The sequence below is a fragment of the Lagopus muta genome, chromosome 8 (genome assembly GCF_023343835.1).
Source record: "Lagopus muta isolate bLagMut1 chromosome 8, bLagMut1 primary, whole genome shotgun sequence".
Lineage (NCBI taxonomy): Eukaryota > Metazoa > Chordata > Aves > Galliformes > Phasianidae > Lagopus > Lagopus muta.
The window spans coordinates 30,476,930-30,503,548 of NC_064440.1; the positions used below are offsets into that span (position 1 = coordinate 30,476,930).

The 26,619-nt window shown below is 37.9% G+C and overlaps 1 protein-coding gene across 1 annotated transcript in view; it reads right to left on the reverse strand.

Moving 5' to 3' along the window:
• Nucleotides 1–5,140: 5,140 nt before the first annotated feature.
• The window catches only part of FAM171B (family with sequence similarity 171 member B), a 36,143-nt gene continuing 14,664 nt past the window's right edge, over nucleotides 5,141–26,619 (reverse strand). Inside the window, exons 2-8 of the mRNA XM_048953334.1 lie at nucleotides 20,811–21,044; nucleotides 20,014–20,106; nucleotides 19,509–19,667; nucleotides 17,486–17,653; nucleotides 13,763–13,879; nucleotides 12,836–12,959; nucleotides 5,141–12,500 (exon numbers count right to left, since the gene is read on the reverse strand). Of these exons, the coding sequence (XP_048809291.1) occupies nucleotides 11,165–12,500; nucleotides 12,836–12,959; nucleotides 13,763–13,879; nucleotides 17,486–17,653; nucleotides 19,509–19,667; nucleotides 20,014–20,106; nucleotides 20,811–21,044 (2,231 nt within the window). The 3' untranslated portion in view covers nucleotides 5,141–11,164. The remainder of the gene's footprint in view (nucleotides 12,501–12,835; nucleotides 12,960–13,762; nucleotides 13,880–17,485; nucleotides 17,654–19,508; nucleotides 19,668–20,013; nucleotides 20,107–20,810; nucleotides 21,045–26,619) is intronic.

Sequence of the window (26,619 nt, forward strand, 5' to 3'; positions counted from 1 at the left end):
TGCAGGCTGACCAAAGTCTGTCAACAAGTTTTTATCCAAATAAATCCTACAAGAAGACTGTTAAGAGTCGAGGCCTACAACTGAAACACAAAACCCATTAAATCAAGGAGCTGAAAACACACGTACATACAGGTCTACAGAAAGCCAGTTCCCTTAGACCAGCTTTATATTCACTCTGCAGCATCAGAGCAAAGAAAAATATCAATCAGTTCAGATTACCATAACAACCATAAACAAATATACATTTAAGAGGTCAATTTTTCTGTCACTTTGTGTCAGAATCTCTAGGAATACCAGTTCTTGAGGTTTGCCATTCCTGGGAGTTGTCTTAGAAAAAAAAAATGAGAATATCTTCATGTTCAAACTGAAGTAAATGCTTTCTGTTCCAGGCTTTGCAAGGGTCCAAGTAAGAGATTTCACTTAAGAAGGCTAATTGTATTTGCCACACCAAAAACATTTAGGAAACAAATTTGATCAACTGTTCTCAGCTGCTTTTCTTATTCTTTTTAATCACTTACAAGGGCAGCTTATCTTATAGAGTTCCATTTATCAATTATTTTGCACAACAGAAGAGAAATAAGAAATGGAAATGGTATGAACTGCTTTCAGAACCATCAGATCAAAGAGGAACATACGAAAGCTTTAACCTAGCAAACTGTTCCAAAGAAGTATTATGTGTTCAAGGGAAGTAAGAGCTTGTCTTCTTCTGCACCATCTACTATAACAAACAGAAAATGTTCTCACAACACTCTCTTAAACAGCATCTGAAGAAATAGTAAATACTGTACACAAAAGGATAAACATTTTAATAAGAACATATAGCAATATTTCTAATAAAGCAACAAGTCAAACTTGTTCAGAAGAGTCACACAAACTTCTGCAAGAATTCAGTAACTTACATTAAGCAATTGTTCAGGCTAAAACAGCATACTAGTTGATGTTCTTGGAAGTTTAAGGGTTCGTAAGATGTTGGAAATACCCAAGTAATTTTGTCAGGACGGTATCTCTGATAAAAGCAGAATTCACTCATGATTGCAATGGCGGGTGTCCCGCAAGCAGGAGCGCGCCTATGGACACAACATGACAGCCTTTAGACCCTGTTTTCTCTCCCCTCGCCTTCTTCCCCCTCCCCTGTTTTCCCACTGGCTGCGTACTCCAGGTTCACAATCTTATCAGAAGGTTTTACATTTGTTAATTACTTGTTAATTTGTGTGTTATCTGGTGTCGGTCCTGTTGTCTCCAAGATGTCCTAACATTTATGTTTTACATAAATACAAGAATACATTCTTGTTCATACTGATACGGTGATTCTGTTCAGAGTCCTTGTTAAACAAAGAGTACGGAAGGGAGGTGCCCAATCTTCCTCAATACCTTCCTCAGGCACTCCCTGAGGCATGTAACAAATCGTCCTTTTAAATTACACAGAATACTGCTGCAATGTGTGTGACATATTCTCAATACTGGCTATACATAAGTTGTTACTGGCTTATATATATTCATACATACTACTTTACTTATTTACCAAATATGTGCTGTTGGGGAAGATTTATCTATCTACCAACGAAAATTTACCAGAGAACCCTAATAATGTAGAAAGGTACCTGAAAAGAATTATTAGTTCTAATAAATGACCCAAATGGTAGAGAGGCCATGAAATTAACAAAATTCTTATTTTGTGTCTGATGCAGAAACAACATTCAATTTCCACAAGATCAGTAGCACAGAAATGATTTGCACAACAGCTCTGGTTTAGCAGACTGGCTCAACTGTCAATTACAAAATTTCAGTCAAAGGCAAACTTCTCATTCTCAAGCATCCAGCTTTAGTTCCTACTTTTCCTAACACTCATTTTTGTTTTGTTTTAGGACTAGCTGTACCCCACACAACACTGCAAATTCTGTATCCAGCATTTTAGGTTGCAAACTAACTCATTTGCCCTAGGTACTCTGCGTAGATTCTATTTGAAGAGCTTTCACCTTGGTCAACACTAAGATTCCTACCGTGTAATCACAAGAGGAGGAAAAAAAAGTGTTTCAAACATCAAAGAACCAAATCTTCACAAAATCTGTTAACTTGCACCACCTCAGACTTTTCAACTGGTAAGTATTTGGAAATACATATTACCCGGGCAACCTGTTAAGATCACCTTTGCACTCTTAAGCACGCCCCTAGAATGTAGACACTTTTCAGATCTAACTCAATCTAGCTTACCTATCCAGCAGTACTTTTTCCACTGATGAACAACATCAGTAATAGAAAATCCAAGTTTTGATCACTTTCAGGATCTTCATCACTGTCCATAATCACCACCCTTTACACCAAGCATTGATACGTAGCACAGTCATAAGAGCAATTAAGCTCAAAAAAAAGCTAGCAGAGTCAGCACTGATTCCTCATTTTAATGAACGTGTGATCTTACTCTCAAGTTACTCTTACAGACGGTTGGAGAGCCTTAAGACACCTCCATCTAGATACCTCATTTGCAGCAGCCTGAAAACTTTTTTATAGCCTAACAGTGCCCATAACTTGGGATGTATTCACTCTATTCACCAGCAGCACAGCCCCCATTGTGCTCAGTGAAGTTCCTCCTGACACCCAGAACACTGGACAAAATTGAATTACTGCTTGAATGGTCAAACAGTTGATTAGCCCATACTTAGCTGAGAAATAAGCTCACAACTGACCTTTATCTTTTAAGTTTCATAGGGAATGTATTGACAGTTGGCTAGTGCACCAAAAAACCAATGTCCTACTGATGAATGTGCTGTATACCATGCTCTGACTTGAAAGGATATGCCAGTCAAACATAAACGCTTCCCAAATGGTTCTCATACACACATAAGAAAACTTGCAAAAGAAGTGGAACCAGAAACATGTGTCTCTGGAAATCAATATTTAATCAAGCGAGTATCATCTGAACACTGATCAGAAAGTTCTCCAAGTAGCATCAAAACACTTTATAACAAAAGAGTGTCTGTGTCTGTAAAGGATTTAATTTTAAGCAGTTATATTGACCACCATCTAGGAGGTGATTCTGATTGTAACAGCACAACTGAGTGAGCATTCAAAGCATGATGAGGATAATTCTCTAAGCTCTTCTGAGGCAGCATTTTCTGGGAAGTCCCATACCATTAGAAAGGATGACATAAAGCTTTGAGAAGCCTACATCGCTTTGACAATGGCAGTGCAAGGAACACATCTGCTTTAACAACAGGTATCTGTGATAATTCCTCAATTTAAAGACATCCCAGAGTGCTGAATTTTCACATCCACCCGTGTAGCAAGCCATTCTTCACAAAAAGAGAGTAAACAAGTGGGAAAGACCAGTCATCAACAGAAACTCCTAAGACAAGGACTCCCTCATCACCTCAACTTTAAACCTGCAAAAATAGATTTATTCCTGGAAGGATTTCCTCGGCATACCAGCTCATAATTTTCTTGTTTTAAGTAACACAGCTGTATTTTCGCTTTTATATTCCATACACAGGATTTCGGGAGATCAGACAACAAATTAATAAATGAATAATCAATGTCATTAACTGTATACGCCGCAAAAATTGATTCATTGCTGCTATAAGTGTTTACATTAGATCATCTCAAATAAACACAGCAACTGACCTGGCTGGCACAGATGTTTCAGAAAATAGCTGCATACTTGTGAAATTGTTGCTGTTTAAGTTTTTAGCCTTCAGTCAAGTAAATTGCTCCAAGAAATGTAAAATGAGTACAGCTTTGATATTCTTGAAAGAGCAATTACAACGAAGTTCTTATTCAGAGCTGTAATAAATAGCCAGATGGATTTGAACATCACTGCTGAAAAAAGTCTTATCAACTGCTATTTTCAATGTACAATAATACAAGGGAGATGTAAAAGAACCTATTTATAGTCTCAGGTACTTTCTTCAAGATCTGCTATAGTTCACTGATAATTTATACTCAAAAGAGGAATGAAATCTTGACACGGTATACAGTATGTATCTTTATAGCTTTAATAGAAACCAAAATTTGTTGCAATTTCTTCACGACAAACTTACCAGTGTCACTCACTCGCAGACTTTAATTGATATTTTATGATTAATCCATAGAGCTTGAGTTTTGTGTGGTTTTTTTTTAAGACAACATAGATCGAGGTGAACTTCAGCTCATTTTTTGTATAATTATTTGCATTCACAGATCTGAAGACCCAAATATGTAATCTTTACATTAAAATGAAATTTGACTGACGTAGAGTTTTCTTCTATTGAACTGGAAATAAAACTCATGAGATTGCTTTGCTTTCCTGTAGAGACTAAGGAAACTCTATCCATTTCAAAGCAACGAGTGAATTCACAATAGGTTTAAATGAACTGAAACAACTTCTCAGGAAGTTTGAAAATATTTTTTTCTGTGTGAATAAGAAGAAAACCGGCAATTTCCTAGAAGATAGTAGCTTCTCAGAGCATTAGATTGCAGAGCATATGAGAATGCCCACTATGGTAGGAGAACCTTTGCAGCATGCTTGCCTGTAGTCTCGTGTTTCTGAACAAACACAAAATAATTGACAAATGGCTTTTATAAAGCTGAAAAAGAGAAAAAGGCTTACACTACATGCGATTAAAATCATTACTTCAAACCCTGAAGTTTGGTTTAAGCTCTCCTGTATCATTTAATCATTCTGTTCTTCTACCTGGATATTTTGAGATTATCTGTAGGTAGAACCGATGCTTCGGCATATCTGCACATTCAGACATGCAGAAATCTTGTTTGCTCTTGGAGTCACAGAAAGTACCTAAATTAAAGAATGAAGAAAAAAAGATTATGAGCATGAACAAAACCTGAAATAGTATTTTTGTTCTCTGGGTACTTCCTTCCAATTCAACAAAATCAATTTACGCAGGTAATACTTTTAGCTGCGCCAGCAAACGGAGAGGAATCAGATGCACTGTGGAGATCAAAGGCTTTCTTTACTAGAAATGGAACAGAATATGGCTGAATTAGAATTGGTAAACTTTTAAGGTGGATAACATTGGTTGAACACTGGAATTATAGCCATGGAAGAAATACAGAATATTTTTTAGCACTATTTAACAAAGATAAAAGTGAGACCAGTGTGTCCCTGGACAACATGTGATTTCAAAGACCATAAAAACTGAAGTTATGGCACTGATGACTTTTAACTATTTTATTATATTGCATAAGCTCTAACATCTTACAAGTCTTAGTTACATTTTCAGCAACATATTCACCGATACTGTAATAAACAGAGATTAGAAGACACCTCTGATAAAATATGAAAATGTAAAAATACTTAAAATCTGAATGCTGAACATCAGGAATGTTGTAAATGAAGATCCTACCTGTTCTTGAACATTCCTGAAAATGCCTGCGAAGGTAATGAAGTGCCTGCTGAGTGTAAAGCTCCAACACACAAGGCGATGACCACAACCATCAGCTCACCTACATTTTGGTACCCCAACGATGGTCTATGGCCTCCGTTCACAAACTGTGCACCAAACAGTGTCTTCACACACAGTAGCAAGATGTTGTAAAAATAGTATTCTTCTAACATGGACTGAAGTGCAGCAAGTGCTTCAAAGGAACTCAAAAATTAAACTGAGGAAAAATGTACCAGTACACTTTTGGGACATTCGCAAATATAGAAATATTCAGCAATTGTAAATTGACTGAAAAAAGTTTCAGTCAATTTTCAGTCTTATTCTGTAAGATAATTTTCAGGCTGAATGTTAATAGTAAAGACTTACAACACACATTTCTTCTGCTAGTCTTGAAAACAACCTTAGGTAATTTTTGTCTTCTAATAAGCAGAACACACTGAATACTGCTGTTAAAAGAAAATGAAGTTGAGATTAAAATCTCTCAACCCACTTTTAGTATGACTTCTTTAAGAGAAACGTACCTGTCCTCTGTTAGAACTGTGGCACAAGTTAGTAAGAATTCTGTAAAAGAATACTCATTTGTAACTCTATAGGTCTATCACCATGTTTTGCCTGAGTACAACTGCACCAAATTTAAAAAACAAAAAACAAATCAGTGAAGAAGCTTGGGTTATGTAAACAACCCCGGTTAGACCTCACAATGAGATATAAACTGGTTTTAAAACACAAATAAAACTCAATACACCTCACTCAATATATGTCCTACTGCCAATGAGGGTTCGCAACTGACCGTGGCTTTTTATCATCACCATAGTTTGTATGTTAAAAACATAGTCATTTCATTTCTGAAGTTAAAAAAAACACAGATTCAGATTCATAAGCCCAGTGACTTCCAAGATGCTTCATTCTGGCTTATTATGTTGAAATTGATTCCGTATGTGGTTTTTAAAAGATACTACTGTTCTGATTGCTAAAGATATACTTCTTTAATTTCTTTTCAAACATAAAATACAAAAAAGACAGGGTGTACAACAGTCATCATCATCAACATGCAGAAGTCAGTATTCCAACATAAAAACACTAGATCTGCCTTTGAAAACATTATAAAAGCTACACAACCAAAGGTTTGAACTGGGGTTTTTGGCTAACAGAAAAAAAATCACATACCTGTGCTTCTCAGATAGTCATGTGTCCCACTGATAAAATAAGTCTGATGACAGAGAAAGGCACTTCAGCAGGCTAATTTAGCTCTTCAGATATTCCTAGTATGCCACGTTTCACATGCAGTAGTGGACAATGGTTGTAGTGTATTGTATTTTTATTTGTACACCATTATAGCAATAACATTGCTAATCTGCTTCATATTTTAACTAACGAGAAGAATTTGAAGTGCTGCCTAATCATCTCACCCTCTTTGGTACAAATTACTGCACAGAAACAGAGCGGACAACTAAAAATGTGCAGTCCTACATATTGGATTATCTCTCTTGCATCATCTCTAGCTCTGCAATGGTAAATAATGTCCCTAATTATCAAATCAGTTGTGCTTTCAGGTTTATGAGATAGCAGACCTCTCCTAATTCTGACAGTATTAACAAGATCTTTCATGATAATCTCATCTAATTCTTAAGCATTTCTCCTTTTTTAAATTCCTGCAGTACCTGACTTATTATAACCACCAGAAAATTACTGTTTATTAGCTCATTTGTATTCTGGTTACCATACACGTACTAATGTATATACAGCTATGTATTATTTAATCTGATCATCTACAATATCATACAATCTTTTGAGTTGGAAGGGACCCCTGAAGGTCATCTGGTCCAACTCCCCCGTAGTGAACAGGAACATCTACAGCTCCATCACGGCACTCAGAGCCCCATCCAGCCTGACTTCAAGTTTCTCCAACAACAGGGCATCCACTGCATCTCTGGACAACCTCCAGCCCCTCACCAATCCTACTGTAAAAAGTACTTCTTCCTTATGTCCAGTCTTCCCTCTTTTATTTTGAAATAACCTCCCCTTTTCCTGCCACAACAGACCCTGCTAAAGAATCCATCCCCTTCTTATAGACCCCCTTTAGATCCTGAAAATGATTATAGTGCATGAAAGCACTGATCTGAGCTGCATGATTCATCTGCAGAAGCAAGGCCTCAGCTCACTCCATCAACCACCTCATCAAAACTTGCTAACACATAGAAAAGATACACCCAGCTGCAAGAAACTCAACATCTCGGTAACATTTTGTCTACATACACATAGCATACAGTATCTGCAATTAAAATAGCAGAACTCAACGTAGCAAAACTCCTTTTCTTGAACAGACGAGTAAAATAAAGAATTCCAGTCACTAAGAGGTAATACAGGTTTCTAGTGCACCAGGTTCCAACACACGAATGGAAAATGATGACTATACTTACAGGATATAGCCTGTAAATACTGCATACGGATTAATTATTTCAGAATAGCATACAAATTTAAAAATCCAAGATTTAATGCTCAAGTTAGGGCCAGGGAAGAATTCCCTCTCACTGTGTGCTTAGGGGCATCAACTAGGGGCATCATCTGTTTTCATTCTACTATCTTCCCACATATAGCTAAAGAAAAGTGTTCTGCAGTGTTACCAGCAGCATACGACAACATGATAAATGCTAGCAAGTCACATACAGTAGAGTTGGCATATGGGATCTACAAAGCAAGCAAAGCATGGACAGAAGCAACAATTCAAGACAGTCTTGGAAACTGAATTACCTTTACTGCTGCTTGTGCACTCCAGATAAGAATTTAAATACTCCACACAAACAAACGCTCACATTCTCATTACGCAAAAGAGAACCGAGGCCCTTCATTCACCAAAGACGACGTTGTTAGGAGATGTCCCACCACAGCTAGAGCTATTGCAAGGCTACTAAGGACACGTACTTTATCCACAGATAAGTCATCTCTACCAATCATGAGAACATAAAGCACACTTTCAGAAAGAAATTCATTTTGCTTCCTACTACTGAGAAGCTCAGCAGCAAGAAATTCTTAATAATATTCCCCTCCAACTTGCCTGGCTGCCTAGGAGCTGATGCACTTACGGACAGCCTTTCAAGAGGCCTACAAGAGCAAAACTATGGCTTAATCCAGACAGAAATCCAGAAAATAACTCCACTCCTTGCTTGTGATCCACAACATAGCAGACAAGAATCAGCACAAACTCAGTGCATCTTCGGAAACTGCTCTTTTGAAATCCTAAACTGATCTTTTCAAAATTTCTAATCCTTTTTCTTTGGTGACCAGATACCTACTCTGATGCAGAACAGGATCACTGGAGCGCAAAATTTCATTCACTTGAGCTGACATGAACAAAGCCATTTGCTACAGTCTTTGCCTTTCCATGATAAAAGTGAGTTTAAGGAATGACGTAGTCTTGGTACCTACAATTTAAAATATTCTTTAAACAAGAATCTGCTGTATATTTAAATTACTGTAGGAAAACGATACTCAATTTAGACAACTCAAATCCACTATCGGGGATTTACTGTTATTTTCAACAGAAGATATCAAAGTCTCTTTTCGAAAAGGGACTCATCACAACTGATGCAATTCTAAGCAGGGCAATACTGAACCTCTAAAAGTAACTTTCAATAAATTGTGCGTTCTTATGAAAATACACTTCAAAATACATAATGGATAAGTAATAAAGCAAACAAAGGAAAAAAAGAAAATTTCATCACTTTTGGCTATAAAATTAGTCATATAAATAATCCAGTGGAGTGAATACAGGAAAATAGGTACCGTATTTCGTATAGAGAAGTTAAATTAGTTAACAAGAAAAAGTACCAAAGGGATGCTAATATGGCAAGCCATCTTAATCCCTAAAACAGATGAACTGCATAATTAAATCAGAGTCTTTTGGCCAAAGAGAATCAGAGACATCAGAAAAACTTGGACTAATGGACTGCTAGTACAATCCCAATTATCTTACATATTCTTCTAGAAACAGTCACCAGACAGCCAACAATTCCAAAAGAAGAGACGCAGTTCACAGAACAATTTCCTGAGTATTCACTCCCACAAGCCCAGCCACATAGGATATTTCCCAACTCTGAGTGCACACGTCAGATGGATGTTAATAAACACCACCATCATGCTTTACTCCCAACCTCCCCCCCGATTTCTCAGAAGACAGAATTCCTGAAGCACTGGCATGGAAGAAAATCAAGGCGTGCTTCAACAACGGTGGCAAAAAGGCAGGAGGATGGCAGTGCCAGGCAGTCAACTAAGTGCACCCTACAGTTTACCTGCATGCATTTCATGCTTGGACCGGACCTCACCGTTGAACCTAAACTACTACAAAGTACAGGAAACACTTGTAACGTTTTTTAGGATGATTTGTAGTCAAACTGCCAAGGCCAAGATGCTGGAACTTATTTAATCAGGGAAGCATCTTAAAAGCCACAGAAAGACATTCTATATACAAAGCACGTTCAAAGGGTATGTATATTTTTCTGTTAGCCAAAATTGAAACTATCACTTCAACAAGATGAACATTAAAAATAAAGAACATTTTGATGGTCTTTCCCTTCCCCTATACATATCTTAGTTACACTTCATGCATCCATGACTTTTGGTAAGCTTAACTCTAAGTTGAGTCATAAGTAGTATTTATATTGCATTACAGACCAAATTTTGCAATCTGCTCTCATGCTTATAAAAAACCCCAATTTTTAAAGCCTGCTTAACTCCACTGTGATGCACAATCTAGGACATAAGTAGCTTGGATTAGTAAAATGTAGGCACATACATCTCCAAATCATAAAATAAAAAGCAACAGCTTTCCCACCAAAGGGCACTATTACATACTATAACATAACTTGTCTAAACCTGCACACTTATTCATCGTAGTCCAAAGTCTAACTTATAAATCCGAAGGAATCCAAGACGATGTTTTGGAGCACAACTCTTACAACAGTATGCAGAAGAGAAGATTTTAACTAGCAACAAAGCTTAAAGAAGCCACTGAGATCAGCAGCAACAGCAGCTCTAAATGTGACCAGAACCAGTCCTTTCCTGCAGGAGGTGGATGCTGATGCCAGTTGTCAACATCCTCAGTTCAGAACAAAGCGGACTAAAAAAGATAGGCAACACCTTATGACAGCAGAGATCATGAACTCCAGTAACCACACAGCATGTACAGATCCCCCTGCTGCCACTGCTGTACAAAACAGTTACCTCTTGCACACCGATGGACAGAGAGGACAGCAATGCTTTAGAACTTTTCTGAGAAATCCAACAGAGATCTTCTTCTGGTGCCAAGGGACTAAATGATGACGCATTATACAAAGTGGTAGTGACAAATCCCTAGAAAAATTCACATATAAAATACTGTACAGATAATCACATTTATTGGGAACAAGACTGAGAAATGGCTTGAGCCACTATAGTACTGCTTCAGCAAAAAAAATTAAAAAAACAACAAAAAACGATGTGCCTACATTTCTCACCGTGCATTCTAAGAGTTGTGTCAAAAAAAAATGACAGGCTAATTAAAATGTGGACCCTCTCTACACTGCCAGCAAAATTAGGAATTGGAAATTTTTCATGTGTTATCAATTAATTCCTATTGAATATCAATTGCCCAGCTGAAGTTAAAGTAACTCAATCTGTACATTAAAAAATGTTAATTTTTCTTGATACTAGAAAACAATATTTCCTTTGTAAACCCTACACTGCAGAATTACACAAGCAGCCAAGAAGTCACCAACCAGCAGGGAGAGCAACAACACAAAGCACATTGTGTTTTAATTTATAGGAATAAGTGGCCTCTCCTCTCTTTTCTTCCAGATATTAGTCTTGCTATCTCTTTTTGTGAGAGATGGCCTATCCCTTTTTTTAGGGGAAGGGATACCGGATTCCTGACTTCCTGACACAGTTTTTCTTCTTAGACCCTCTTCATCATGCTGTTCTATGGCTGGCCCATTCCCTCCATCCAGAATGTGCCTCACAGCCTGGTCCTCTGGAGTACACACAGTGGTCCCACTTTCACTGCTACTCAGATCCAGATCTTCCAAGTAAAGGATCTTTGAATGCGGCATATTTTTAATGAAGGTTTTCTCTCGCTCCAGTTTCCTACCAGGATGATGCTCATTCATGTCCACACCGGAGTCCAGACTGGTATCGTTACTTTCTGTTTTTCTGCCCTTTTTCAGATCTATAAAAGAATGCCTCACTTGAGCTATTGGCTTCCCGTCCAGGGACACAAACCATGCTCGAGGATGCGGAGATGGCTTTCCCTTCGAGAGTTCCAGTAGCGTTTGTTCAGAAATGCCTTGAAGCTCAGATGAAAACGGAGTCATTACAACTGCTTCATTCAACGTTCCGGGGACAGAGACAGATTCCAGTAAGCTGTTAGTGTACCGACCCCAGTTTGACGTTTGAGAAGGCAAGCCTTGTTCACCATCCAAGGTGCTTTTCTCATCTCTGCAGACAGAAGGCTGTGGATGAGAGTGCACTGGCATTTTAGGTAGTGTTTGTATGTAACCATCTCGATTCACAGGCTCCATCATGGGGCTATACACTAACTGTCCTTTCCTTGGCAGAGTTGCTGATTTAGCGGCGTGCAGTTGTTCTGGGGAATGGAAAAGATCAGAAGTTTGAAGAATAGCAATAGGTTGGTTGTAAATATGCATTAGATGTTCCGGGATATGGGAAAGCCCGTATATTTCCTCTTGCAGTGTAAGATATCTGTTTTGCTCTTGAATGTCCCTAGGAGCCTGGGAAGCAGCACTGTTAGTATGCTTTGGTGGCTGCAAGTGTCTGAGTCCAGCGCCAGGCTCCAAGGAATGAGGTGAATTTATGGACTGACCAGTCTGATAGGATGACTGATAAGAAGTATCTTCAGAGTAGATTTTAAAATTGTCTCGTGATTTTCCATCTTCTGTGTCCGTGGACATCCTTCTTTGAGGGCTGTATGAAGACATCTTCGGCGTATACAGCTGTGACTTATCCTCTAACTTTAAAGACCCCTTGACAGCATTGATGTGATTTATGTGAGTTGTTGATGTGGTCTGGTCTTTTTTTATGACATCCAGCTTTGTTGTATTTTTTTCCTTCTTTTGTGTCTGACCGCATTTGTCCCTAAGCAAAAGAAATGAAGAGTGACTGCAGAGTACGCTACAACTCTGATACAACTCAAATACAACAACTGTTCAATTCCATATCTGAATATCAGAAGTTGTTTAAGTTACTAGTATAATATGTTCTCAAAAAACTTAAAATGAATTTCTGTAAGCACCAAAATTAAAGAAATCTTAGGCTACACATTGGAGTTGGGCGTATTAAGAGTTGAAAACATTCTGTTTGCTTTATATCTTAATATCTTTTCAATAGTGTTAAGAAACCTGCCAAGTCCAAGTTTCTCAATCTTAAATTACATTAATGCTGAGCTCATTACAGCCCCTCTTTTTGCTTACCTGCAGTAACAAAGAAGAACAGCAAAAAATCCAATTATAATGATAACAGTGCCTCCCAGTATGGCTGTAAGGAACACTGTGTGATAGGCTGTTATGTCCTTGGAAACTGCACTAATGATCGATTCTAGATTATCAAACACAAAAGCAGACAAGAATTAGATTTAAAAATCAAGTAATGGTTATTAATATGCAGAGCTGTAGCAATACAACATGCTGTACTCCTCCCATAATTTTGTGTTCCTATGGTACTATATTCATCTATCCCTTCTCACTTTGCTACTTTAGCAGTCTAGAAAATGTGCAGTATAACGGATTTCTAAGGGTTCATCTTAGATACTAAAGGAATACCATGAACCTAATCTATTCCAGCCAAATGACATTTGTCTGAGGTGTCCAAATTGACTTAGAAACATCACCTATATATTCTGTTCAGTGTTTCTATTAAGAAGTGCTTTTATAATATTTACAATTTCACATCACATTTCTCCTGGGAAAATCCCTCATTTTGAATCTGCAAAATCCAAGTATGCAACACGTGTACATAAAAAAGGACCCACTGAGGCCACACACCTAAGCCTAACCTCCTTGCATTTCTTCCTGTTTTACACTATCCTCAGCTGTAAGGGACACACTATTGATCATTTTAAATCTCCACAGTTACAGTTTCCTTGCAAGGTTCTTCCAGAAGATGGCAATAACATAAACATATAACTTTTAACACTGCTGGAGGGAAATACAGGCTGTGCTGCAAGTTCTAGGAAACAATCACATGCAGAAAGGCACACATTATCAGAATTCAAACAAGCAGAAGTTATCCGTGTTGAAATTCCATGTCATTTTCCCTTTCTTTTGTTATTCAAAACAATCAAACTAACAGCCTGATGACAACTTTGTGCTTGAATTATTCACTACTTGTACTTGCAATACCTCTTGTTCCAGGCAGTGGAGCTGCAATCCAGTAGCCTAAGTGTTGAGCAGTGTATGTCCATACTAATTGATCATTTGCTTCCTTCACCATTCCTAAGCCACGGCTTACCCAAGCACCTGAAAAAGATAAGATATTGCAAAAATGACATGCCACATTCCTTTCTATCAAAAACCACTATCAAATAAACTATTCTCAAAAACTCAAGAAAAATTAAACTTCTGTCCTGTACGCTATGTATTACAGTTCTAGCTATAAGTGCAAGTTTTCTTTCGACAATTACAACACAAATATCCTTACATACATTGACTTTGAAATAAAATTTCATCATAAGCAATTACTTGAATTATTTTCACATCATTCATTTCTTAATAACAAATATCTTAAATAGATATTCCTGCCAATTATTTGGAGAAAAAAAAAAAAAAAGACCTTATTTTAGGTAAGAAACTTAAAAATTAAGGAGCAGGTAATTTAAAGATGTGAATAGAAATTTTCCATCAGCTCACACCACTCAGTGGGAAAGCAACATAATCTAATAAGCTACAATAGGATAAACAATGCTTGTCATGAACATTCCTTTCCTCCTCTAATACAGTAACAACTAAATTAGACCAAGGAAGGTCTATTGTTAGGCCACAGACTCCACACCATCTGTTAGGCAATGCAGAGGACAAGTTTTATGGTATGCCAACTTCTACAACTAATAAAGCATGCAGTAGAAGAGATGGAATTAAACAGAGCATTATTTGAATACATTAGCTGTATACCATCTGTGCAATCCTGAAAAACGAAAGCTGTCTCATATAAACAATCTTACATTTTCAAACTGTAAATACCAAGAAAGAAAAACGTTAACACGCACAGAAAAACAGAAACTAAGAACCAAACTACATAAAAAGTGTGATTTATATAAAGCCACATAAATTGATATCCAGGACTGTTCTTCCAGAAAACCCAAGACATATTATCAGAGCAAAGGTAGAGATGAGAGTTGACCCATGCCACACGTGTCTGCAACCTCCTTCAGCTCTCCAAACCATTTGGCAGTAAAATTTGTAGTCTTCTTTTGGTACTTATAATGGCTGGCAGAGAGGGAACAGCAACAGCCTAGAACCCTGAAGGACGTGGTTTCTCAGGTACGTCAAGAACCTCTTTTCCAGACTCAGGAGTAGCACCACCTCTAAGTGTCTTCCATCCCTAATTCCCACATGGAGACAACAATAGAACCTCGAATCCTATTTCTTGTCAGCTCTAAGGTCAGATGTCCCTGTGCTGCAAAACAACAGTTTTGTAAGTACAGAGGGTGAGCTACTTACAGCCTTTTAAAAAATAAATTAATAACACACCATCACCTTTAAAAGATCCTACGTCTCCAAAAGTTCTGCTTCGAATTAAGATATCTATGAGAAGCAGTATAATCTCTTTTGACTACTCAAGTTTTATCTTGCCTACAACATACTCCATAGAAAAAAGTAAATATTATGAAAAAAATATTTTTTCCAAGTGCGTATTCTGAATACAATCTGAACTAGCTGTGGTGTCCCTGTTCATTGCAAGGGAGTCAGAGTAGATGGATCTTAGAGGTCCCTTCCAACTCTAAGGATTGTATGATTCTTCTATCTGTTGTAATAAAGCAACATGTTTAGCTACAATGAGGCCACACTCAACATATGTGAACAGACTGTGCATTTACAGCAGCCACAATAACAACTTCACTTCATGAAGTGTGTGTACCAGTACATTGAGCTACCCAGGGGAGCACTTCAAAAGTTGATACAAGAAAACACTTCCTATGCTTTTATTTCTGGTGCACCTGGACTACTCTACACAACAACACAGGCTTGTTTACTTACATCTATCAGCATTGATATGGAAGTTCTGATTATGTATGACAAACTACCCAAGGACTTAAGAATACCTAAGTACATGTCAACATCTTGTTGGGCCATCCTGCACATAAGACCTTTCACACCACAGCCGATTATTCAGTGTGGTGACAGCTCTCTGTTCAGCTCCTGTGGATGCTCTTGACCGTGCTATTGCTGAGACGCTCAGTTGGCTTCAGTTACCAGCATTAAATACTTGGCTATTCCTCAGTTATGTCAGAAATTAGTCACAATTTGTACAGGTCAGAGTAAAAGTAAAATAAAGAAAGGTATGTAAGAACAAACATCCAGAACCATAAAGATAGTTGCAAATACTTAATCTATAGGACAGCTGAAGAAGTAGAATGAAAAATGCAAGTTAAAGCTATACCTGTAAGTTCTCTCTCCTTGTTCTCAATTTTCTTTATTCTTCCCTCTCCAAACTCCAGGCTCCACCTCAGTACTGCACTTCAGTGAGGGATCATCGCCAACAATTTACCTTTACAGAACCTCTAATAGTGAACAGCCCCAAAGGTGAAAAATCAACTATTCCTTTGTTGCTGCAGTTGTTAAGTTAGTACATCATGTTCTTGTTCTTGTCTCAAAACCGACACACCTCATCAGGCACACTGGGTAGGCTCCTCAGCACCCAGATATGCACCTTACACTGGTTTCTTTCTAATTTGCCCTTATGCTGATCTGCTCTACTTCTGTCAGTTCTTTGTTTTTACAGCACTGCTGACCTAGTTTTGTTCGTTTACTAAGTCAAAACAGCTGAGCATAGGTACAGATGAGCACAGGAGATGACAAAGATGGCTGTGGCAACAAGAAATAAAATCCCCTTAGGCTATTTTGCCATCACAGATTAAGACTTACTTTGATGAAGAATGCTACCTTTTACCACTTTCCTTTCTGAAAGCCTCCTAGGTGCACACACAGATTTAAAATTGACGTCAGAATTTTTTCTATATGCCAATTTTTAATTAGCACACTCTTAGTTTTAATCAATTATGCTCTTTGGTTGTTATCAATATGATTAATTTCTCTCTCAAATGTGTAAACAAGTCTTCAGAGTTACTGTCCTCTCCTCTACTTTCAACTACAACAGTTATTCGCTTTAGCAGCGAGTAAAGACTCACATCTTTGTTCACTTGCATGTTTTAAGATGAGCTATGATGAAAGGTGTAAGGAACAAGCAAAGACTGTGAGTACACAATGCACACACACCAAACATGGGACATTTAAATGGCTAAGTGTACATAGCTCATTACTCTTGACTAAAATTAGACGTGAAGTGATGACAGAAGGTTTAGCATGTCTTATCCCCAGCCTCCCTTGCATACTTAAAGAACTATGGTATTACCATGAATAACTCTTATGTAGCCTCCATTTCACTTTCATAACTGTTTTTATTGACTTAAGTAACATCTATTCCAGCTTCAATATCAAAGGACTTTTAGAGCTATACTTCAGGAAACAAATGACTTAAATTCTCAATTCTGATTCACTTTCCTTTAGAAAGACATTCACAGAATTGTTAGGTTTTCATGTCCAACACCATATGAAATATGTTCACTGAATTATTAGCCCACACATGAAAACAATAATTTGTTAAATCAAACGTGTTGAATAGGAATGCTGATGAGTTTTAACAGCACTTTTAAGACTAGCGAAAGCAGTGAAATGGCTTTGAACAATTCAGGCCAGTCATCCAAAAACCAGCATGGGATCTCCAGCCAAACTGATGACTATTTAACAACAATTTATCAGCGCTATTAGTATTTTATGATAAAATGGCATATACTCAGAACTGTAAGAATGTGTTAAAAACGTTGAATAACAAATCAGCCTACTTACCAGTTTTCATATCAAATGTCCATGCAGGTATAGCATCTCCTGATTTTACAGTACTTGTAGGAAGAGGAAGTGTAATCTGAATAGGACCATTTACTTTCAGTTCTTTCCCAGCCAAGAGAATGTTTGCACATATTGCAGCAAGAGGAGTCAATTCAATGCTTTTGAAACCTGAATTAGAGAAATACTTTGTCTGTAATCCTCCACTCACTGTACACTTCTCAAAAAAAGAAATTAGAATTCATTATATATCCCTGGGAACAAAGTCAAGCCCTCATCTGCATTCAGATGCACAGTTACACATCACTAACTTGGTCAAATGAAATGAACATTTCTAGACTTGTAAATCTTGTGTTCTAACCCCAAAACTGTCATTTGTATATCAGATCTGTGAAAGAGAAACACTTCTAACACACAGATTCATCACTGGCTGTAGAATGAATGACTATTCCAAAGATGGATTGGAGATGGAGAAACCCTTCTTTATCATATAATTTGATTCCCAAAGAGTCAGCCAACAGATTTTTTTTTAATCATGCAATATACACAACTTTGAAACCAACTGAAGTCACGTGGCAAATATACAACCACCACAATTCTCCTTTTAGTCAAACCCTCTTAATAAACTTTCCTGTACCAATTAATATGCTAATTTGGCAGTTAAAATTAACTGAGTAGTTCAAGCTTGAAACATGTCAAAGTATTCAAAAGAAACTCCATATACAAAAATTTACAGTGCAGCTTGTCATTTTGTTTCCTTTGTTTTCCTTCACACTAATTTGCAAATACTTCAGAGTCCATGATATGACAGGCTACTGGAAAAAAAAAAACTGAAACAGAATTAATAAGTACTGGAATAATATTAAATCTGCACAGGCTGTTAGAAGCTCGCTGCGACAAAACTCCTGGTGCATCAGATATCAATTAGCTTCCACCTTCCCTAAAAGGAAGCTTATTCCTACAGGAGTATATGAATAATTTAATACACATGCCAGACAGATTGAAAGAAAAACTGAAGAGGAGAAATGCTGCTTATTCTCTTAAGCTTTAAATTTAACAAGGTGCGATACAGATGAGAACAGTTATGAAATACATCAGTCAACACATCAATTAGATGTGATGATATTCAATGAAAATTAAAGAACAGTTCGTTGAAATAAATCAACTAGTAGCCACCACATGCACTGTAATCAAATTTGGAGCCACAAGGCTTCAAGCTCCCTGGGAATGGAAATAAAAGAACAAAACAGAACTGTATGAACTGCCAGAGATAACTATAATTAAAAAATAAATCTGATACAATGGCAAATCCTAAACTATGCCAATACGCAGTTGGATTGAATGACTACTGAAATCACTCACTGCTACTCCTGTGAAGCAGAATAATAGAAAACATCACTACAACTGTGCTCTGTGTATATATACAGACTACTTGGTCTCAAACAGGCTTACACAGGTTTACAGTGAGCCAAATTATACTTCGCACAAGGCCTTTATGCTAAGTGTAAAGCTCTAGCAACCAGGTGACAGAATTCTAGTGAAAATACAGAAAAGCCCATTGCTAAAATTAATCCCACTGACTGCTTTAGATTCCCGTAACTCACACTGTCCACAACTGCATTTTAAGGCGTTTATTTGACTAGCTCTCCAGCCTCACGATATCTCAAATATCTTCAATTGAAAGTCACTTAAAAGGTTACTTATTGCGCATCAGAATCCTATAACTGTGCTTCAGCACTAAGTAGAACTATCTATACACGTCTGTAAAGCAGACTCATGGAAAAATTCACCGTCACGAGTTCTGACTCACTACACTAAACATACATGGAACAAATCAAAGAGCAACTTTACTTCTCAGCTGTGTTCACAGCTTTTCTCCATAGCAAGAAGAGTAAACCAACTTAATGCAATGGAAGCTGGTTCAGGCACTTTTAATTTCAGCATATTTTTAATGAAACAGTTTGTGCTCAAAAACATTACGTTTTTAAAAATCTCTTTAAAAATGTAAATAATACATCTACTATACCTGATTTGTTTAGAAGAATTCCAGTCGTATAAAGAAAACTGTCCACTTTCAAGAATTGCTCTGGCACTGTCAAATAAGCTGTAACATTTGTAATATGGTGATCTGTTGGAAGCTTTATTAAAGATTTTTGAAACTGAACGCTTGGTTGAGATTTGGCATCTGTAAAAGAGTAATATTTTGTTTTAGCAATGGTAAAAAAAAAAAATACATTTTTTTTAATATTGCTCAGAAATCCACTCAGCAGAACAGTCTTTTTTCAAGGCTTTTAAGTTCCTAGTCTCACGTCTGTCACAAATGGTTAAACAATCAACCAAAATTCTAGCCTTGGTATAGGTAATATCTATCTCTTGGGAAAAGCAGTGCTCAGGTAGCCCCAGCTTAAGTGGCTTCCATCTCCCTAGATCAGCAAATGTTGATAAACAAACATTTACAGAGAGCATGAACTCAGTAATTCTTTTTTTAAAGTATCATGAATTGCTTAGCCTGCAGTACACAACGAACTTACCAGACAATTTCCCAGTGATCAGAACACTATCTTCAAACAGCCATATATTAGCTTGACTTTGTGGGAACAACGAGAGCGTCACAGACGAGTATACTGTGGAAAGTGATAATATCTGTTACACTATGCAACTGAAAAAATAACCATCTAATAAGCTCTCTGATTCCAAAAGAATAGGGCAGCTGAAAAGGAGCATATGAAGACTAGAGAAATCAATGACTCCTGGTGGCCAGAAGAGGAATTATGTTGGTTAGACAAAGTTCTATATGGCTGTGTTTGGTACTGTTTTATGTTTTCTATAGAATACAAGTTGCTAGAGTTCTTAGAAGCATCCTCTTATTGATTTGTTTTTTAAATAATGATTTTTTTCTTGCGCATTTAAGAAGAGAAAAACTTGGGAGGAAGTACTGCTGAAAAAAAAGGTGTAACAAAAGGCTGTACCTGTTATATTACACTCAAAGCACTGGCACACCATGAATCACTAGACAAAATATGATTTTTATCAAAAATGCATTAAAAGCACTTTGCTATGTTTAAGTGAATAATTTCTCAGAGTACACTCACAGTGTTGCAGTACAACCTACTCAGAGCTAACAAGGGCTCTCCTCACTTGCACAATAATAAGAATTTGTGACAGATCTAACAGGTCCTTGACCCTTACATCTGCACCAACAGGCACCGCCTCCCTCAACTGACTGCAGTCGTTTTCACTTGACAGTAACTACATGGACTGCTGAGAAGAGGTACTGAAATTACCAATAGATACAGTTTAATAATAGGACAGTAAGAGGCTTACATACTTGGCATTCTCCCAGTCTTCCAAGGCAAAGGTGTTAACATGTAGCCATCTTTGTATGATACAATAGTTAAGCTTAATCCTAACTTGTAAGGAACTTTTATTAATACTGCTCCGTTGTTTCCAGTAAGAGTAGAATTTGTCTTGGTGTAGTTAACAAACACTTCCACTACTGCTTGTGCCAGGTACTGATGACTGATGATGTCATTTACTTGAACCTTCAGCATAAACACCGACCCTATCAAGAGAAGAAAAAAGGAGATCATAAGGTAGCTGAAGACTATAACTTAACCACTTCACTATGTTCATGCTTTATGTGCTTATGCAGTCCATTTCATATATGGTCCATTCCTGTCCCACCATAGCTAAATTACTGCAAAAGGGAGGAAGAGTTGTACCAAAAGGAAGCAAAAAACCTTGGCAATGGAGATGCCAGAAGTAAAAAAATGACAATCATTTACTAACAAAAACAACAACAGACACCTTCCCAAATGAAGAAGTAATTCTTCCTGCTCTCACTGAAGCTTGAACAATGCACATGTGACGATGTGAGACTCAGTGTGCCCTGCAAGTACTCTGCCATATCACACTGACAGTTGTAGCTGGTCTTGTTAGACAAGTGTAACCCTCAGCTTGGCCCTCACTTTTAGAGTTGCATCTTACATTTTTTTTTAGGAACAGAAATTAAAATCTACAAACGGTGAGCCAACAATTTTTCTTACATGTATGAAGTTCTTAAACAGTAATCAAATCCAGATTTAGACTATTATCTCTCATCAGATTTACCCTGCTGGTCTGGTTTTCACCTTTCACTATCACACTTTCTAAATACCATTTGCCTATTGCTAATTACTCATTCCTTTGGGATACCAGGTGTCTTGCAGAGATGAGGATCATAATGGTTGAGTAATATACTGAAAACATTAAGTGCACTTGAATTACATTCAATTTAATCTGCCACCTCGACTGTAACTAAGTTACGAGGGAATCTTTCCACAGAGAGCAAGTACATAAATGCGAACCAGAAAAAAGGAATTCTTATTACTTCCAGGATGAAATACAGTTCTCAGCATGAAGTACCTATGGACCACTGTTAAGACAGGTTGAAACATCAATTTCTCAATATTCTGAGCACAGAATTACTACTATTCAACACCACTGCACTCCTACTACGCAAGGGTTATTAAATACATTAGTTATCAATATGCATTTATGTTTAAGTCATTTGTCAACGAGAGTTTCCTTGAAATTTCTCAGCACAAAAATAGACTCAATTTCATTATGTTATCTCCCCTATAATCAAGATTGACACAGCACTGCAAGATTACTACCACTGACCTTGATTTAAATCAAAAGGCCTTGGGAAGCCAACTGCTACCTATAGAGCAGTATGCAAGGAAAACACCTAACTGAGGTCTCTGTGACGTAAGTATTGGCTAATGTCTACTGTATGCACAGAGCACACTATATATTCATGTACAGAAAGCTATACATTATTACTCAGTTTAGTACTACTTATCACATGTAGCAAAAAACCTCAGAGCTTTGCCAGTCTGATCCTCTAAGACATTACAGAGTAATCCACATCCAGCAAATTAGTATCTACTTAAAGCAAAGGTAAAACAGTACTCAAACATATTTATAGAATTAAAAAGCAATGAACTTAGAATGTTGCTATCATCTCTTATTCACAGCTTTTCTCAATTACAATTGCTTTTAATTTGTTGTTGAGAAAGGATTTTTAAAACCTCTAACGATTAGATACATTTGTGACAACTAACCAAATTATGACGACTCAGCAGATCCTTCAACACTGGACCAGTTACACACTCCTAGCATCACTCCAGGGGATCCTGGAACTTGGAAGACAGGCAGTTTGCCCTCAGCAATGGCTGCTGAAACAGCCACTAAATAGGGAAAATAGGCTGCACCCAACATTCTGATCCTGTTGCCAGAAACCGTTTTGTTAAACAGTATTAAAAAACAAAATCACTAGCATAGAACTGATGCTCATGCCAGCAGGGATGAATTTCATTTACCTGGAACAAAATGGTATTTTAGCAGTCATCAAGCAATCCAGTCATTTGAGAAAGGAACCTACCATTAACAGCTCGATGCAGTAAAAAGAAATGGAAATTTTTTTGAAAAGTTTACCATGTTTAAACTTCTGACATCTTCTAGTCCTATCAGTGTTTTTATTTGTGTGCTCCCATTTTCCACTAGTAAATCAAAATAGATAAAAATACAGAGAATCACTACATCCCTCCTCCAACAATTAGTACATTCAAAGGTACTATCATGCAAGAATATGACTTCCCCTCATTTCCTTCAGTTACAGCCATGCTAAAACCTACTTCTCCAGCAGATTTTGATTGAAACAACAGACTGCGGAATCCTTCAAGAAAAACAAGAGCTTTCCTGCTCCCCCAGCCATATTTCACTGTTGCACTGATGGAGCTGGCTGCACCAAAGCATCCTGCAGCAGAGCAGCAACAACAACCCAGATAAAAGCAACACGATGCTTTGGTTCTCAGAGCTCAGACTGTGCATGCATTGGTAACACAGTGCCCCTGACTGATCCATCCCTTTCCAAACCTGACATCCATCCCTGGACCAACTCACTTTTCATATTAGCTCTTTCAATTCCCTCACACACATTCAGAGCACAAATGTATCGGCATATTTAACAGCACTGAGTTATTAACAACATTATTTTAACACTGACAATACCTCAGTTTTGAGGATCTTTTCCTCTATAAAAGATCTTAACGCACAAGTCCTCAAGAACGTTCAAGACTCAAATAAGGAGGAATTTTTTTTTAAACATCACAGTAATACATACTGAACAGATTATTACAAAAGGAAGTGCTGGTTAACTATTTCACAAAACCAAAGTTCATACGTTTAAGGACTTCCCGAACTCGTGCTGTTTTCTGGTCACTACCACTTGCCAAACAAGTGGGTCAGCTCTATCTCAGTATTAAATAGATTTGACAGAACTCCCACAGTTAGAAAAAAGAACTCAGTCTGTGCTAATTTGATTTGCGCTGCCTCTGAGGAATAGAGATTTGTCTCTTGGCAAGCCCACTGAAAATGCCAGCTTTAAGACATTTAAACATTTGCTGATAAATGTTCATACAAATGTAGGAGCTAATTAGAAAAAAGGAAACAATGCCTTCTACCACACTTAGCATGCTTCAGAAATGCCACAGTTAATAAACGACACCTCACAACGAGCAACAAAACTCAGTGCCTGGGATTTAGCTTCACATCACTATCCTAATTCAGAGATCATATCACAGCATTAAGCACAAGAAATACTTTGTACCCAGCTCTCAATTCCGAGCATAACAGTGCAAAGAAAAATCTGTCTTCATAGCAGCCTGATGTAATCTGTTAATCCTTCAGCTGCAGACAAACACGTTACCTGGTTGCAGTATATATCTGTGGGCCTGGCTGTCCCTCCACAGCCCCAGCTCCAATGCCCAAAGCCAAGGAGTGCTGGAACCGAAATCCTCCTGCACTCTGGGACAGGGAACTGCCTGGGAAGCACCCCTACACATTCTGAGCCCCAAACCAATTCCCTTTCCATATCTCTCACCAACTTCCTACAGTGAGAAAGGCTGGCCGTTACCCTTCTCAAGCACACAAACAACTATCCAATTAAGCAATTGCCTTACAGAGTGGAAGGAACGGGAATTACTGTTAAATTATTTATTAGTTCCTTTCTTAAGAAGAGATTTTTCTCATCCTTGCCTAGAGAATGTTTAATCTAATGCCAGAGAAGTCCCAAAAAGACATGGACTTAGATGTGTCTTACGGAAACTGCCAACGCTCCCTAGCTCTCAGCTAACGAGAGAGAGAAAACATGTGCTGTGCAATTTGCTTGACCTTAACTTACTGAACAGTTATTTTTCCTCTCTCTTATATTCATACGCCACCATATTTTTTGGCTTAAGGTAATTAAGGACATGAAAGGTGCACTGATCTGTGAAGAAGCAATCCCATGTTCTAAGAATATCAGCCTGTGCTATCCACTGCAACACTTCATGCGTAGCACCAGTGAAAAAGAGTCAGTGAAATGCAACCTACACCTACCTGGCTTTAGTAAAAAGGTTATGTGGAAACCTTTTGTTCTGCACTACGGTGCGATGCGCTGAGAGTGCAGATGTTGCTGCCCTGCGCAGTGCATTACAATGAGCTTACTGGTGGCCCCCAACCCCTGCTAACTATTTCATGGTAATATTCTGCTGGTTAGTGTCAGACCCATTATGCCTCACGTTATGCTTCACAGCTATCAAGTAACCTGCAAGTCTGATTAATAACCCCTATATCCTAACATAAGCTTCCTAGCTATCAGTGCTTTCCTGGAACCACACAGCTTTCTATAGACTCAGTGTACAGATGGGTCTGTACACGTATAAAGTCATTCCTAACTCCGCAGAAGCAATTCTACATATTCCCAGCTGGTAACAGAATATCTCAATCAGTAACTAATTATAGCATTCTTTGCAAAATATATATGTGTGATAATTACATGGTACTCCTCTGCTTTAAAATAATAGCACAAAATAAAGAAAAACGCTTAGCTTTGTTTTGGGGCATTTAGATACTAACAACAAACAGACCTTCTACTAACCAAAAAGGACAAACAGTTGACAACTAGCTGACAAGGTTTCATTCTTGCCCTGGAAGACAGCCTTAAGAACGTCCCTGCAGGAACACTCCAAGCATCACTGCCTCCAGGCAGCCAGCAGACAAGCAGGGAACAACCGGGCAGCAGGTGGGAAAAAGTGCATGCACAAGGACAGAGCTGGGGTACAGCCACACATCAGAGCTGCCCATGTTTAATTTGATCTTCAAGCGAAACAGCAGCATGGTAACTCTAATTTTAAAGCAAGCGTGGACTGCTCCTTGAAACGCCATTTGGAAAAAGAACCTATTGGCATTTCAGTTTTATTTATCAGTGGTGCTGCTCCACTATAAATAGAGACACGCAGAGAACTGCTTTTAGGCAATGTAAAGGCCATAGTAAAAATGAAGCGCGAAGTAAATCGGAGCCCAGAGCTAATCAACATCTGCTCCACTTGAACACAATCTGCTAATTCCATGAAGGCAGGACCATAATATCTATACGGTGCAGTTCCATACTTCAGCACTATCTTAAGAAAATATTCTAATGCACAATGGAACATGAAGGTGTACAATGAAAAGAGCAAAAATGTATGCAGTGGAGCAGAACACATTACTGACTTCCAAGGACAAAGCAGCAGAGCAGGGTCTGGAAAAGTAGGACACAGCAGTGTTCACATCGCCCTACTTCTGGTCAACCAATTTCCACAGAAGCCATCAACAAAATCCTAATTATGAAGGAGCGAAGGCCAGATCCTGAGGGGAACAGCAGTGCCTTTCACAGAGAAAGGCATTCACATTCATTTTTATGGCAGATGTAGTTTAACCCATTCTAGTCAGATGTAGATATCGCTGACAAACACTTCAAGAGAAACTGAGACAGCTAAACTAGGAAAAACAACTGAATTCAGTGTTGCTTAAGCGTGGATTCAAAATCCCTTCCACCACTTCATGAGCTATTATTAGTCTAAACAATTTATTGTTGATGTCGTTCAGGAGACTTTCAATCCCTGAATCTTACAATGGCTTCAAATGCAGCATTATTTCAGACAGACATTTCCTTGCTTCTGCAACACATGCTGTGCTAAGCACATACAGACCACAGTGCCAGAGTCTTTAAGCATCTGCAAATTACTAAGAAGAAAATGGCAGTTATTTACTGCAAGTTCATTCCTGTCGAC